General features: G+C 47.6%; 1 protein-coding gene across 3 annotated transcripts in view; it reads left to right on the top strand.

Annotated features, from left to right (window-relative positions):
* VWA2 (von Willebrand factor A domain containing 2) overlaps positions 1-16,872 on the top strand; it is a 48,520-nt gene that overhangs the window by 4,224 nt on the left and 27,424 nt on the right. For 2 of the 3 annotated variants that reach the window (XM_043475382.1, XM_043475381.1), the window contains 4 exons: positions 3,458-3,519; positions 7,571-7,645; positions 9,096-9,229; positions 15,427-15,536. In XM_043475382.1, the coding sequence (XP_043331317.1) occupies positions 3,468-3,519; positions 7,571-7,645; positions 9,096-9,229; positions 15,427-15,536 (371 nt within the window). In that variant the 5' untranslated portion in view covers positions 3,458-3,467. Of the gene's footprint in view, positions 1-2,330; positions 2,503-3,457; positions 3,520-7,570; positions 7,646-9,095; positions 9,230-15,426; positions 15,537-16,872 lie in introns of all 3 variants that reach the window. The other variant, XM_043475380.1, reaches the window with a different exon arrangement.

The raw sequence follows: 16,872 nt of genomic DNA, 5'->3' as shown, positions 1-16,872 counted from the left end.
CTGCCAACAGGTGAGATTCAGGGTGGCAGGTTTTTAATTAGGCTCTGTTCCTCTGTCCTGATTCCCCATAATCAGGACGGTGACAGATGGAAGAGAACACAGGGAGGCCAGGAGGAGTAGGATCCACTTATTAACTGTCTCACCTTGGGCAGAATACTTGGCTTCTCCCTGTCTCAGCTTTCCCATCTGTCAAATGGGGGCTTGCTATGAGCATTAGGAGAGAGAAGATACCTAAGTATGGAGCCTGGTGTGTGTTAATCTCTGTCATGGCCAACTCTTTGTGACCCCATGGATTGTAGCCCGCTAAGTTCCTCTGTCCATGGAATTCTCTAGGCAAGAATACTGGAATGGGTAGCCATTCCCTTCTCCAGGGGATCTTCCCGAACCAGGGATCGAACCCAGGTTTCCTGCATTGCAGGCAGATTCTTTTCCGTCTGAGTCACCAGGGAAGCCCACAGAGTCCTGGGTGCTTTAGTGAGTAAATAATGCTCACTAGATGGGAGCAGCTGTTTTTTTTTGTTTTTTGTTTTTTTTTTTTCACTGTGGAATCCATCCTTTCAAGTCTTAGATGTAGGGTTGTGTTTAGAATGTTGAGTTAGTATTGAAAGAAAGTGTTGGCTGTGTGAGGAGGGGGGATTGAGCTGAATATTTGAGATGATTGGGTGGGAATAGATAGAGTACTATTAATTCCGTGTCGTCATTGAAACAACGTTACATTCATTTATCTTGGTATAAAAAAGGATACCGTGAGTGCAGTGAGCACAGATTCATCAGGAAGTATCCCTCTGGCCCCCCTGCCTGAAGCATTATGATGCTGATTTCCAGCAAGCATGTGTCTCACCTACTACGTGCCAGGCACATGCAGAGACTGAGACACAGTGCCTAGTCCCTGAGCCATTTGCCACTCAGCAGGCAGCTTCAGCGTGGGCTGTGTGACCATGGGGATTGCGGTGGGGGCACGGGGGTCAGTGGGGGAGGCGCTGCCGAGGTCTCAGGGTCAGCACCACCTGAACCTGGCACTCACAAGGAGGCACTTGGTTTCCTGTATTGATTTCCAGATTGCCAACCTAAACTTTGTTTTAATGAGCAGAACCTTGGGAGGCTCTGGAAAAACATTCACCTGGGCAAGCAGAGGCGCATGGTGGAGCCAGATGGATCTGCCTAGGTTTGTCCCCTAGTACAGGGAGGGGCCCGTGTTCACGAACACCATGCTCTGCAGCAGGAAACTTCTGTGTTCCCTTTTGCCTTATCCTCCTGGGAGGCCGCTAGAATCCTAGTTTTGTAAAAAAAAAAAAAAAAAAAAATCAACAGGCGTGAGTCTCAGAGTCCTGCGTGTGCCCATGGTCGGAAGCTGTGATCCCAGAAAATCTTGAGCCTCAGGACTGGATGGCACAGGGATGCCCTTTCCTTCTCCTCCGAGCTGGCCCTTGTCCCCAGGCCTCACCCCTGCCTGGCTCCCAGGCGGCAGGTATGGACTTGCCCTGCGGCTGTTGTGTGGGGTAAGAGGAAAGAGAACAGGAGGCATGTCCGCGCCCCCACTGGTCAGCATCCTCTCCGGCCACCTCTCTCCCGACCATGCCTGGGAAGCTCCCGCCCTCCTCCCTACTGTAGTGCCTCGTCTCCGGTTCCCACCTAGATGAGGTGAGGCTGGGAAGCCTCTCAGTTACTTGAAGCACAGAGACTCTCAGCTGGTTAGGCAATTCCATTTAGTATGCTTCAGAAAAGTTTTGAAATCCAGAGAGCTGAATAAACAGTGGAGTAAGGTCTGACGGTCATAGGTCCATGGCGGAGAGGAGATCAAGAGGGGATTTTCTTTCTTTTCTTTTTTTGTTTTTTTTTTTTAACCAGAAGACATCTTAGCAGCCTCTGGTCCACCCTCCTCATTTTCAGGTGAGGAACTGTGGCCGCTTTCAGGGTCGCAGAGCATCAGATGAGACGTGGGACCTGTGGATCCAGGGTGCACACTCTCTGTCACCGGGGGCAGAGGTAGCTCCCGAGTCACGGTGTACCAGCTCAGGGTGCATGGAGTTCAGGGGCATGGCCCATGGACCTCGAGCTGACTCGGCTCTAGGAGTAGCATGGTTAGAAGAAAGCCCGTTGGACGGGGACCTGGAGACTCAGGATTCCTCCCTTCTGAGCCTCAGGGACGCCTTCCCATTCACTTCTGGGGTGTGTGTGCTTATTCACTGAGTCCCCTCCTTAGTTTGACACCAGAGCGCACCCCCTGAGGGTAGGAGTGCAGGCCCCCGGGGTGTGGGGGGCATGGTCAGCACTTCAAGAAAGCACCACCCTCCCCACCCCACCACCCTGCTTATTCATATTTCCTGCAGTTCCAGTGAGGTCTTCACGCACACCAGCTGGGTCATTTTTAACTTTTCTGCAAATCACAAGAATCTGCATTTCCTGGGTGACTTCGATGTTCAAGGCAGCCCTTGCTCTCAGCCTGGTTGGCAAATCCTCTGAATTCAGAATCCAGCTGTGTTTTGTTCTTGAGTCAGCCAGGTGTGTTTTCAGTGCCCGGACAGAGGTGGTTGGGGTGCATCAGACAAGTAACACATTCATTTTAGCGCAGATTAAGTTAGAGGCACATGGCTGAGTCACCAAAGATGACCAGGAGACTCCTACCTGGTGTTTTGGAGAAGTGGTGTCCCTAATGGAGGTGGGGAGGGGCGGTCCTAAGGGCCAAGATCCATGAATGCAATCTTGGGCCCTCTGCCTTGCTATCCGCATTTGTGTATGTGTGTATATATATATTTGGCTTTGATGGATCTTTGTTGCTTTGTGTGGGCTTTCTCTAGTTGCGGGGAGCAGGGGCTATTGTTTTGGAGACAGGCTCGAGGCTGCGTGGGGTTCAGTAGTTGCAGCACACGGGCTCAGTAGTTGTGGCTTAGTTACCCCGAGGCATGTGGAATCTTCATGGACCCGGGCTGGAATCCTTGTCCCCTGCATTGGCAGGCGGATTCTTAACCACTGGACCACCAGGGAAGTCCCTATCCATGTTCTTAGGTGCAGGAGCATGGCCCTCTTTGAGGATGTCAGGTTGACTTTGGAGAGCGTCAGGTTGAAGTGAGTTTTCTCTGTCCATGGAATTCTCCAGGCAAGAATACTGGAGTGGATTGCCATTCTTTTCTCCAGGAGATCTTCCTGACCCAGGGATTGAGCCTGGGTCTCCTGCACTGCAGGCAGATTCTTTATCGACTGAACTACCAGGGAAGGGGAAGATGTTAAGGCTGTCCTTTAAAATCAGTCATTGGAGTAAAGTCTTCCATGGCTTTTGGGATCTGAGTCTTCTCCAGACTACTGTAGTTATCATGCAAGCAGCAGTCTCTAGGGTCATATCTGTGACCCGGGAAAGGCTGAGCCCTTGTTGTCTTGTTTGGGAGTATGACTTGGGAGAGCTGACAGAACTGATTGCTGATCCTTTTTTTTTTAAATTTTCCTTGTCCTGACCCTCTAGTCATATCAACATGCCCTCTTTCCTGTTGCTGGAAGCCATCTGCATTGTCCTGTTTGCTGGAGGTGAGTGTTCTTGGTGTGGGGAGAGGTGGGTGAGGTGTTGAGGGGTTTGATGCACCTCACATCTGGTGGATTTTGACTTCTAAAGGACTCTTGAGTGCATACATGTTTCTCCACTCCTGGCCACCTGCCTAGTCTAAGCCCCATCTTCTGGTGCTTGGACCACTGAAGTAGCCTCCTGACTCATCTCCCTGGATTCACCCGGTGCCCCTCCATCCTGTTCTTCACACATTTCAAAACACAAATCTGGTCATATCTGGACCCCTCTCCATTCCCACTGCCTACCTGAAACGTTTAAGTGATATTCCATTGCTCTGAAGACGGCCTGCCTGATCTGACCTTGTACCACATGGTGTCCCCTCTGGAGCTCCTTCCCTCCTCCTCTTTGCTGCAGCCCACACTCCTTCCAGGCCAGCCCAGCACCCTTGCTCCCTCCCACCCTGGGGTTCTCAGTTATGGTGGCCGGTCTGCCTGTATCAAGGACTCACCCAGTACCTCTACCCTGCTAAACTCCTACTCATCCTCCAACACCCAGCTCAGTTCCTCTTGGATCCCCAGGTCAGGTCAGGTCCCCGTACTAAAACCCCGTGTCCCATTGGGTCTCTCTGTTGTGTTGCATTAATACAGATATGAGTTTATTTCTGTGTGAATTTTTAAAAATGAGCTTTCGTCTTCTCCGCTGGACACAGGCTGTGTAGTCTTGGCACCTAGCACTGGCCTTGGCACATAATCTGTGCTCAAGAAGTAGATTAATGAATGGATAATGGAGCAAATCGGTTTTCTGTTTTCTTCCCACATGGCCCTCCCACATTCTAGACTCTTTGAAATACAAGATGGTAGAAAGGAATAGGTGTGTTTTGTGGGTTGGCTGATGAAGAATGAGCGGGCTGGGTGGCTGGCTGCCTGAGGCTCGCCCAGGGTCCTCTTGCAGTCTCGGAGGCTCTCTTGCAGCTCCTCCCTGGTCTGTTTTCTGTGAGTAGGGGTATCCTCACTATTCATTGGCTACTGTCACCATCTGCTTGTTTTCTGGAACCTCAGGGAGATAGAGGCTGGAAGGAAGGACATGGTTGTCCAGTTCGCCCATCCCCTCTCTTGAAGCCATGTGTGTGATCAATGTCACACAGTAGCTTCATGACCAAGGGACTGGGATGAAATGAGACATGTTTGGGGACATGCGGTCCCTGGGGGCCCAGGCACAGTAAAGCTTCTGTTTTAACTCACTTCGGAAGATCACCATCGCTTGTCCAGTTTACAGAGCACTGGATCTGACACCCCTCGGTTGTACCAAAGAGACAGGGAAGGCTCAGAGAGGCTAAGTGATTTGCCTGAGGCTGCACAGCTTTCAGGAGCAGGACTGGGATGAAAACCCAAACCTGAGTCTCCCCACCCTGTCCAGGAAGGCAGTCCTCAAAGGTGAAGGCTGACTTGGTTGGGAGAGGAAGCCGTAGTCACATGTTCACTGGCTCTCTGTTCCGGGGGGACGTCTGCAGAGTCCTGAGGTAGTTTCACAGCAGCACCATGGGATGCCACTGGGTACCCGCTCCCTGGAAGGAGGTCTCACCTGATGCCTGGCACCTGCCAGGACTGTTGAGCACATGATATGGTTATATAAGCTGAGTCACATCTGTAGTGAGTGGTCCTTGGTCACAGAGCTCCTCCTCCCATCTCCCATCCAGGGGTGGTGGCTGGTCAGTCTCCAACTGGAGAATGTGCTGGTAAAACATTTAAAAAGACCTTAGGGATTCCTCAGGGACCTCCCTGAGGTCCAGACAGTAAAGAATCTGCCTGCAATGCAGGAGACCCTGGTTCAATCCCTGGGTTGGGAAGATCCCCTGGAGAAGGGAATGGCAACTCAGTCCAGTATTCTTGCCTGGAGAATTCCATGGACAGAGGAGCCTGATGGGCTACAGTCCGTGGGGTCATAAAGAGTTGGACATGACTGAGCTACTGACACTTTCACTTTAAGGATTCCTCAACTCCTGGACCTTTCGTCAGTGATTCATGGGCTCATTCAGGAGAGCTTGGTGCTTTCCTGCTTTGACTTCAGGGTCAAAGGAGGTAAGCGTTTTTAATTCATTTGGCCAAACTGTGCGCAGAAGGCTGGGCTGGGCTCTGTGGAGATAGGTGAACGTGTTTCTGCCCCCGGGGAGCTTCAGGGGGCACAGGGCTCATGGGAGCAGCACCTCACTGTAGGGTGGGCTGTAGCAGGGTCCGGCCAAGTTGGCAAGATCTTGAGGATGTCTGAACGCAGTGACATAGAAAGCCTCCATTTTCTGGGAGACCAGTCTGCTGAATTACTGAGTGATTTTTGAGTTCTTTTGTTTTGGGATTTTAGGGGGAAGTGTTGCCTCTGTCCCAACATCTGCCAAGTTTCAGGGAAGTGGAGGATTTTTCTCTTTAACGCAGTCTACTGTCTGTGCTGTAGCTTATGTCTTGTTTCTGCCTCTGGGAAAATGGAGGTGGTGGGCTCTCTTAGACCTCATGACAGACATGTATTTGTCTGACAGCTTTTGACTATGGAGCTAATACTGGTTCAGCATCTTGCCCTAGAACCGTCTCCTCTAGTAGAGATTGAGGGGAGGGCACATAAGGTGAGCAGGAACTCAAAAGAGAGGGTTGGGGTGGAAGTAGACACTGGTTCAGCCTGTTATTTGGGGACCAGTGAGAAGAGAGGAGGCACAGAAGGTGGAACGGGGACCAGCCATGGGGGTGGTTGACTAATGAACTCCAGCGGGTACCGCCAACTAGAGGTACCCCTACCCCCGGAACCTGACCTCATCTTTTGGTGTCCTCTTCCTCGTCACCGTCCTGGCAGTGGCAAATCCCCCTGAGCCCAACTTCCCTGTGTTATGTGATTCCTACCGCACCCCTACCTCCTTCCCAGCCTGATTCCATCTCCTTTGCCTCTTTCCCCAGCAGCCTCCCCCCCACCTCATATTCCTTCATCTGCCCCTGGCCTGGCCTGGTCTGCTCCTAGGTTCTGCACACCCTCACTTTGTGCCTTATGTGCTTATCTACAGGACGTGGACATATATAAGCATCTGCATGTCTGCTTTGTCTGACAGTGGGCATGCTTGTTTAGCTTTTCAAATAACCCCTCCAAGTGGCAGCTCATTGTCTTCAGGATTTTCATTGTGGTTGGTTTGCTGTTCAGCGCCTGGCATGTTACCTGCCCTCAGAGTTTATTTTGTAAATTATTATTGACTGCTCACATGCCATTGCTACAATCTTACTGGGTATCACATAGAAGAAAAAGGTGTATCCACAAGCTTCCTACCCAAAACTTTTTAGCCTTTGTTCATGTTAATTGCATTGAATGATTGTATCAGTATTATTCTGAGTCCTATCTCTATGGGTACTTGTCATCGCCTTCATTCCTCTGAAACAAATAACATTTTCCCTTCCCTAAAATTGTTTTTCCTTTGGATCAGTTCCCAGGTGTGATGCTATGTAGCCTAACCCCTTTTATTCATTTGGCTAAACTGTTTTCCAAAAAGGTTGTGCCAATTTACTGTGCCACTATTGGAAAAGGTTGTCCTGATTTAATCTTTCCAGTTACATTTAAATCTAAACCTTGATCATCTAAATTTCACGTTTAAAAGGGTACCCCATGGTTTGAGTTACAGCATTTTGTCAGCTATTTGAAAATTTTCCCTGTGCTTTTCTAGGAATTCCCTTCCTTCGGTGAATTGTCTGTTCATGTTCAAGGTTAATTTTTATGGCAAGATGCTGCACCCCAGAGGGGCACCCAGTTCTTATGCCTAACCAGGGGCAAAACTCATCAGAATCAAGGCTCTCTGTATCCCCTGGGTAGATATTTTTAATTTTTCTCTTCAAAATACCCAAATTTAAATGCAGAGGTGCCTGATAAAGTTGGAGTAATTGGAGAGGGCATTATTTGTGTTATCCACCTGGTAATTTTTAAGATACAATATCAAACTCTTCCACGTTCCTGTTTTCTCTATTGTTACCTGTTCATTCTGGTCACATAACGTGGAGACTAAGACTCCTCCCCTTTCTGCCTTGTAATGTGTGCTTATGTTTTCTCTCCCAGTGCCCCCATCCCTCCTTCTTCAGGAAGTCCACGTGAGCAAGGAGATTATTGGGAAGATTTCAGTCGCCAGCAAAAGTAAGCCCATGTTTTTCTCGACCCTCCAAGCCCTCCCACTCTGGCCTCTATGTAACAGACCCAAGGGAAATCTTTTGGCTTCAGACATTTTCTTTCCCATCCCTGTCTTCTTTCACACTGTGGCCAGAGTGATTTCCCCCAAACAGAGGCCTGACCAAGTTCCTCTCCTGGGTGAAAAACCTAGGAAGATCCCGACTGCTGAGTTTCTTGGCCCTTGCTTCAAGGTTCTTCTGTTGTATGACCACCGTCTACCCAACCAGCCTCATCGGCTGCTGTATTTCTTCCTCTTTCTCTCTGCTTGGCACTCCCTCCACACGCTCAAGCCTGCCCTCCTGCTTGCAGGGACTCCCCGGCCGCCTTCCCTCCCTCTCTGGTGAAATCCCCCTAGCTGGGTGGCACCGTCTCACTGGTGCTCCTCTGACTCCCACTCTCTCCTCTTCATGGTGAGGTGACAGGGTGTAGACTCTGACACCCTGGGTTGGACTCCTGGCTACACCACTTCCTGGTACTTTGACCTCAGGAAAGTTCCCTGAATTGCCCTGTACCCTGCTCTGTTTATCTTGCCAATGGGAATACAAATTGTAAATCTATTTAGGGGTGGGAGTGGGGGGGCTAGGAAGCTGCTAGCTAAAGGGAACAGAGTTTCCTTTTGAGGAGATGAAAGATGTTCTAAAATTGACTGTGATGGTAGAATATCTCTTTGAATATACCAAAAGCCATTGATGAGATTGTTGGATGGCATCATTGACTCAGTGGACTTGAGTTTGAGCAAACTCTGGGAGATGGTGAAGGACAGGGAAGCCTAGCGTGCTGCAGTCCATGGGGTCACAAAGAGTCAAACACAACTGAGCAACTGAGCAACAAAAAAAAGCCACTGAAGTGTATAGTTCAAATGTTGACTTGTATGTGAGTGACATCTCAAGACAACTGTGAAAAAAATTAAAAAAAAATTATAGTCTATCTCAAGGTGGTTATGAGAATTAAATAAATTAGTGCATTTAAAGTGTTTAAAGCAGAGTACCCAGGCTATAGGAACGATGTGGTTAGGCTTGTGATTACTTAGACATACATCCTTACGTCCCAGGGTGCCTGACTGTGTCCCAGGCTAGATTGTGAACCCAGAGGGTGGGATCCAAGGCTCTTGGGTATCTCTCCATGGCTCCAGCGGCCCCTTTTCTCAGATGGCTTAGTTAGTGTTGTTGAATTAGCCTCTTCCATTATCACAGACTTTCATCAGTGTTGGGCCCATGGTAGGTCCATGCTCCCCACGGCAGGGGAGCATTGCCTGTGGCCCAGAATCGTCTCCAGTGTTATCTCCCCCACTGTACTAAGAGGAGCTTGACCCACTGCAAGATTGTTTCCACCTCCACTCTGCTCTGGGAGGAAGATCTTCTCAGGACCAGACCACAGGGAAGCTGGCTGTCACTCATGTTGTCCCACTCTCCCCTAGTGATGTGGTGCTCGGCTGCAGTGGACATCCTGTTTCTGATGGATGGCTCTCACAGTGTCGGGAAAGGGAGCTTTGAAAGGTCCAAGCACTTTGCCATCACGGTCTGTGATGCTCTCGACATCAACCCCAGGAAGGTGAGTGCAAGTCTCATTGTCTTTGTATTAGGGTGTCTGGCTGCAAGAGACAGAAAGCCCGTTTTAAGTGGAAGAGTGCATTTCCTGGCTTGTAGAACCAGGAAGACCAAGGGGATGAATCCTGGTTGCAGGCACAGTGGAATCCCAGGCCTCAATCGCTCTTTTTCTCCTCCTCTCCATTTTGCTTTCCTCATTTGGCTTCCTCCCCAGGCAGGTTCTCCTTACTCAGCAGAGTTGCCCTACATAGTCCTTCCAGCTAGTCATCCCCAGAAAAAGAATGCGGACTTCTTTCCCTGTGGAGCTGGCGGAAGTCCTCAGGAGGGCTCTGATTGGGCAGATGTAGGTCACATGACAATCCCTTTGCCAATCACAGAAGTCAGAGGGAAGCGCTTGTCTGGCCATGGCCGAGTCACGTGCTTATCCTTCTTCTTGGGGTGGGGATGAACACTGGGATTTCCTGCTAGAAAGAGAGGTTGTGCTTGTGGAACTGCGGGAAAAGGAAAGCATGCTGCAGGCAAAAACTACAACTATTTCTGAAGACTAAGGTCTTAATACAAATCAGCTCCTACCCTTTGTGTTTGCTTGAAGGGAGCAGATCCTGCCTGGTGAATTCAGCCAGTATCTTCATTTCTTGTTCTTCCTGGTTCCAGATAGCAAGTCTTAAATGTCAGCAGACTGTGCTAGCTGTGGCTTTTGTTGCTAAAAAATGTCATTTGGGAACAGCTCAACAGAAAAATGGAGAAGGAAATGGCAACCCACTCCAGTACTCTTGCCTGGAAAACCCCATGGATGGAGGACCCTGGTAGGCTACAGTCCATGGGGTTGCAAAGAATCGGACATGACTGAGCGACTTCACTTCACTTCAACAGAAAAATGGACAATAAACAAAGACAGTTCCCAGAAAATGAAACACAGATGGCCCTCTGACATAGGAAAAGATGCCCAACCTCATTCAATGAAATAGCAAATCTCTGACTGATACACTATTTTCTATTTAACTGGATTACCAAAATCTTAAGTTTGGTCCCATGCTTCATTGGCAAGCCTGTAGGAAACTAGTGTTCTCATGCTGGTGGGAATGTGCAGCCTCATTATGGAAGAATTTAACAGGGTCCATCCAAATGACAAAGGCTGGGACTCTTTGACTTAGTAATTTATCCTATAGACTCCCACAGGTACAAAATAACTCACACGAGGTTATTCATTGCAGTCTTGTTTGTAAAAGATTTCAGGCAACCCAAAGGCCCGCTCACAGGGGTAAATCCTTTATGGTGTCTTCATATAATGAAACACAGGGCTGCTGTCAAAAGTGAATGAGAAAAAATCTTTGATGTGGAAAAACACCAACACAAATGGAGTATAAAAGTAAGGTGCAGATAGTATGTATGATATGTTACTCTTTATGAAAAATGGAGATGAAAAGAGCCTGTATTTATATTTGTTTATATGTGCATGAAGAAACTCTGGGGGTGTTTGTAAGAGGCAAAGAGCTGTGGTTTCCCATTGAGGGAGGGAGTGGGAACTGAGCAGATGGGGCACAAGTCCAGGGGGAGGCCCATTGGTATAAATGTTTTTATACTTTTGAATCATGTGAACTGACTCAAAAATCAAGTAAAAATTTAAGAAGGGAATTTTGGTTTGGAAAGCTGTAATTACATGAATGAGAGACTAGTCACATACAGGTGGAGGAAGGAAGTGGTTTTCCAAGATGACATTCCTGGATTAATCCTAGAAAAACCTCCAGGATTTAGGAGCAAAAGGGGCTTTTAATGAGAGCCAGATTTCTTCCAGAAATGATATGTCATTTGTGAGGAGTGAGCACCTTACCCTGGACTTCCGGCTGTCTTGCATGGTTGTAGCTGACATCATTCTGTCTAGATACCGACAGCTGGAAGTTCCAAGTGTAAGGTCAACCCATCATGGACTCTCAGAGGGTTAAGGCCAGAGGCTGCTGAGTCTCTGCCCTCCTCCCCACGGGGCCCTGCTTAGGAAGTGATTCTTTGGGGTGCAGGTGGGGGATTGCTAGTTTTTTCATGGAGGCAGAGCCATAAAGATCAAACACTGTTGACCTTGAAATGGATGCAGTATGTCCTGAAATGGGTGGTCTGGAGATCCCAGTAGATGACAAGTTGGAAGAGAAGAACTTCATGGATTATTAGAGAAAGTTTTATAGATGAAGATACAGGCTCAGAAAGGCTAAGTGACTGCCTAGGGTCACACAGCAATCTTAGAGGAGAGCTCTCAGCATGGAAGAACTGGGGGCTCTTGAGCCTCAGCCCAGGACTTCACATTCTGGTCTCACAGTCACAGAGGCCGTGGACAGCTGGTGACATGGTGGGGTGTGTCTGTGTCTGTACATGGAAGTGGTGGGTACTGATGGAATTCAGCATCCTCAAAGAGAGGGTAAGGAAACTGGAACCAAAAAAACAGTATGGGTGGTACTTCTACGAGCAACTCTCCCAACCCACAGGTGCCCAGAATTCAGGGAATTTAATGTTGCCAAGCCACATCTAGAATATGGCATTTTTAAGGTGGCAATGAAGTCGCTAAGTAGCATCGCTCTTTGCGACCCCATTTATTGTAGCCTGCTGGGCTCCTCTGTCCATGAGATTTCCCAGGCAAGAATACTGGAGTGGGTTGCCGTTCCCTTCTCCAGGGGACCTTCCAGACCCAGGGATCAAACCCACATTTCCTGCGTTGCAGGCAGATTCTTTACCACTGAGCCACCAGGGAAGACCTAATTTTTTTTAAGGTTAGATATTGGCGAACTAGACAGTACCCACAACAAGGAGACAGGATAGTGAGAGGCCTGGACATTTTCGTATGAGGGAACCTGACTGTCACTTTCACTGGAAGGAGGGTGACTAGTGGCTCTGTTTTATTAACAGGACAAAGTCTGGGTGTTGAGGGAGCTGTATTTGGGTTTGACATGAGAAAACTTTCTCATAGCAAGACTTGTTGAGCTAAGGAGTTGGTGTCTTTTTCGCAAGCAAATGAGCACCTCTACCTCCAAACTGCTTGGTGGAATTGCTAGTTGAAGAAAGATTTTTGCATTAGGGTGGTTTCAGATGCTTCAGTCTGACCTGTGGCTTCAGGTTTGTTGTGTTTGCAGCTGCATTTGAGGTGTCATCGTCTTGTTATTGGGCTTCCCATGTGGCACTAGTGGTAAAGAACCCGCCTGTCAATGCAGGAGACTGAAGAGAGGCAGGTTTGATCCTGGGGTCAGGAAGATCCCCTGGAGGAGAGCATGGCAGCCCACTCCAGTATTCTTGCCTGGAGAATCCCATGGACAGAGGAACCTGGTGGGCTACAATCCGTGGGGCCACAGAGAATTGGATACAACTGAAGCAGCTTAGCACAGCATGGCATGTCTTGTTATCTCCGTGTATTGAGTACAAGGAATTTGACTTGCACTTTATTTTACTTTCTGGGAAGAAATTTTCAAGTAGTTATCAATTAAAGCTTTTTATGGAGGTTCTGTATTGAGTTGGATTTAAGGTGTTTGAAGTCATCCTCTCAACACTTGAGCTGAGAAGTTCACTTCCTGACTCTAATATAATGACTTCAGCAGTGATTACAGTGTGGTGAGAAATCAGGGCGGGCTTGCTTCTGAGCATACAGTAAACTGAAGATAAAAGGTAGCTATTTTGCTCCCAAACCGCCAATTAAATTAAATGCCTTGACTACTGACTCAAGCTGTTTCTATCTTGTTTTGAAGTTGGTTCCTTCCTGTTTAAGTAAATACACCCAGCTGTTGGTCTCAAGGGAGTCTTTTTTTTTTTTTTTAACCAATTCATTCACATGGTTCAAAACAAAGACATTCAATGAAAAGTATCCCTCCCAGTCACGTATTTTCTATTTGCCCTGTCCTCCCTACCCCCACCCCTGCTGTCTTGAGCATCCTTACAGAATTGCTTCATGCAGATAGAAGCACTATGAATATATATTCTAATTTTTGCCATTTTTTACACAAAGGGTAGCATGCTATACAGTTTTATCTCTCACCTCTTTCTCCTCACATTATCTTGAAAGTCTTTCCTATCTAGGTAGATAGATAATATAGGTATTAATAAGGCATATATCATTTTTATGTGTTTCCCAGGTGGCTCAGTGGTAAAGAATCTGCCTGCTGATGCAGGAGATGTGGGTTTGATCCCTGGGTAGGAAAGATCCCCTGGAGGAGGAAATAGCAACCCACTCCAGTATTCTTGCCTGGGAAATCCCATGGACAGAGGAGCCTGGCGGACTACAGTCCATAGGAGTTGTAAAGAGTCAGACACAACTGAGTGAGCATGCACAAGCATGCGTTTTTACAGCTGATTAATGTTCCATCATGAGAATTTACCAAGGTTTAATTAACCAGTATGTGTGTGTTAGTTGCTCAGTTGTGTCTGTATTTCCTCTTCTGTGATCTCTGTTCATATTCTTGGCCTATTTTTCTGTCGGATTGTTGATCTTTCACATATCAGTTGCTAGATACCCTTTATGTATTGGTGAAAGTAACTTTTTGTCTCTGATGTGAGTAGCAAATAACTTTTCATTTGTCTTTATTTTTTGGTTGCATTATGACATTTTTTGCCCTGTAGAAGTTGTCTTCATAGAGTCAGATTTATCATTTTTTTCCTTTACAGCTTATGGACTACAAGTCATACTGATGTCTTTGTTACTTTGCAATTACAGAAGAATTCTCCCCAAGTTTTCTTCTAGAACTTTTATGGTTACACTTTTCACACTTCACTGGTGAATCCATTTGCAAGCTTTGCTCTATTCTTTTGCAGATGGCTGTCCTGTTGTCCCAGTATAGCTTACTGATGGCACCATCTTTTCCCAATGGTTTGAGATGCCCTAATGGTTTATCACATGCTAAATTCGAGAGAAAAAGGGTCACTTCTCAGAAACTCCTTCCTGAGGTTCTCTACTACTCTGCTTTCCCATGTGCATCCTACATGCCCACCCAAGACTTGTCTAACCCGAACCCAAGACTTGTATTTCTTCCTGCTTAAGATGCCCGGCAACTCCTACTCAGAACTTCTGGTGGGAGGAAAGTTGATGGGCTGTGCTCCCTGCAAGCAGATGCAGCTGGCCAAGTGCTTTGATCGGCTCCCAAGCACCAGGCCTGCTAAGGGATCAGCAGTGAAGGAATTCACATAGCAAGAAAAAGTCAGCATCGTTGTTTAAATATGAATCACTTGGCCCATCTGCTATCTTGGCCAGAATTCATTGTGAGATGAGTAACTGAAAATGTAATTTCTCCAGGACTTGAGAGAGCCAGAAACTAGGTGCAGGGGTTAGGCTCTCAAGAGGAAACTTAAATGTTTAAACCCTTCTCTAATCTTGACTCGCTAATCTTAAGAGTTCAGAGAATGACTTTACTCACAGTTTCCCTCCTGTTTTGCAAGGTGTTCTGAATGAGGCCTTCTGAATGAGGATGCAGAATCAGGAATCACTGGTGGCTCTCGCTTCCTCTGCTACAGAGGAACTTCACCTCCAGTGGTGATTGTCTCACATTAGGGAGTTGCTTGGCCCCCAGTCTTAACTCTGGCTTGGAGATCTGGCCTTCTCCTCGTTTAGCAGGAGGAGGCCTGGAAGGGTGCCCCCTCCTCAACCAAGGATGGGTGTGTGGTGGCTGTGATTAGTGATGGGCCACCAGTTGATGGTGGCTATGATTAACTTCTGGTTGGGCGTTTTGCTGGAAGCCTGTGCTGGCTGCTGAGGAGACAGTCGCTATAACAGGCTTAGTGAAGATCACAGGCCCCAAGTCCAATGGCCGTGTTCCTTTCTTTCTGGCCCTGGGGCAGGTCTGTATCCTCTCTTTTAGTTTCTCCGGCAGTAATTATGGGTATGAATAGGGCCTCTGTGGATTAAATGAAATGTATTGAGAAGGCTTAAAAGAGTGCCTACACCTGGACTTAGTGTGAGCAGAGACCCTGAAGTGCTCACAACTCCACCCAGAGAGCTGTTGAAATGAGGGTCGAATTGGTGGTGGTCAGTGCAGAGCACAGGCACGTTTGAGCGTCTCCTTCCAAGTTCTCCTCCCTGTCTTTGGAACTTTCTTGCAGGGAGATCACAGAAATACCAGCACTGGTATTTGCCAGTGGGCAGGAGGCAGACTCGTTAGCCTTTCTCGTCCCTTCTCCCAGGGATGTTTGTGACCTGACCCCGCGCTCAGCCCCTGGGCCCTCTTTCTCCCACTGCAGGTCAGGGTGGGAGCCATCCAGTTCAGTTCTGCCCCTCGTCTGGAATTCCCCTTGGATGCGTTTTCAACCCAACAGGAAGTGAAGGCAGAAATCAAGAGGATGGTTTTCAAGTAAGTACAATCAGATACTGCTGCAATTAGAGCAATGCTAACTGCTCTCAGAATTGCCCTTGAAGGGTTGCACCTGCTCTTGACCCCACAGAGAGAGAGAGGGCTGTGGCCCGGCTTCTAGAAGCCCAGGGGTGCACAGCGGGTAATAAGAATTCCCTGCCCAAAGCTGCCCCTTATTATATAATGTCCAAGGTGGGAACTTAAATGCAAGTTAAAAAAAAAAGAGAAGTTTTGCTTCTGTTGTGTGTGGTTGTCAGCTAGGGGAAAGGTCCAATAGGGTGGAGACAGATTAAGAGCATGAGGTGGTGGGAAGAATCCTGGGTCCTTCTCCCAGTTCTCTCCCTGGTGACCACTCAGCCAGGATGACTCACCACGCTTCTTGGAGCCTCATTTTTGTGACCTAAAAAGAGCACTCCTCTGTTACGGAAAGCACTTTAAGAATGATGACCCGCTCTTTATGTGCTCATACACATTCTATAAATATATATATGTAGTGGGTCATGGGCTTCCCAGGTGGTGCCAGTGGTAAAGAACCCGCCTATCAATGCAGGAGACATAAGAGACGCAGGTTTGATCCCTGGGTTGGGAAGATCCCCTGGAGGAAAGCATGGAAACCCACTCCAGCATTCTTTCCTGGAGAATGCCCTGGACAGAGGAGCCTGGTGGGCTACAGTCCATAGGGTTGCAAAGAGTCGGACACGACTGAAGTGACTTAGCATGCACACACACGAGGTAGGTCATGATTTTAGTCACATTACAAGTCAGCTGATGTGTGTATATGTACATACATATATGTTATATTTTATGTATACATGTATACATTTTATGTATACATAAAATATGTATATTTTAAAATATGCATATTTTATGTATACATAAAATATGTATATTTTATGTATGTGTATTATCCATATATGGCTATATGGATATAAACGTGTGTTATACACACACATGTATATGTATACACATATTCAATGTTTTTCATAAGCCCTCACAGAAGAATGCCTTTATTGGCCACTTGGTACTCTGATCTCTGAATATTCTTTGGTCTCTGCTGTCCTTGCCCTCGTGTCTACTGAAATCTTATTCAAGTCCATAGTCCCAGCCAGGTACACCTGTCACCTCCACTTGCAAAGGCCCTGAGCTCTGAGGTCCGTTCATCAGCCTCAGGCCTGTAAGTCCCCAGTGCTCTCAATAAGCCAGAATCCACACACTGGGAACAGACCTCCAGGAAGCCTACAGGTCCCAGAGACCTCCAGTGACTCTTATTTTAAAATTTATTTTATATTGGACTATAGTTGATTTGCAATGTCATGTTAGTTTCAGGTATACAACA

Source organism: Cervus canadensis, chromosome 8 (assembly GCF_019320065.1).
Source record: "Cervus canadensis isolate Bull #8, Minnesota chromosome 8, ASM1932006v1, whole genome shotgun sequence".
Classification (NCBI taxonomy): domain Eukaryota; kingdom Metazoa; phylum Chordata; class Mammalia; order Artiodactyla; family Cervidae; genus Cervus; species Cervus canadensis.
Note: the sequence above shows the minus strand (reverse complement) of the source record. Positions and strands in the feature narration are given on the sequence as shown.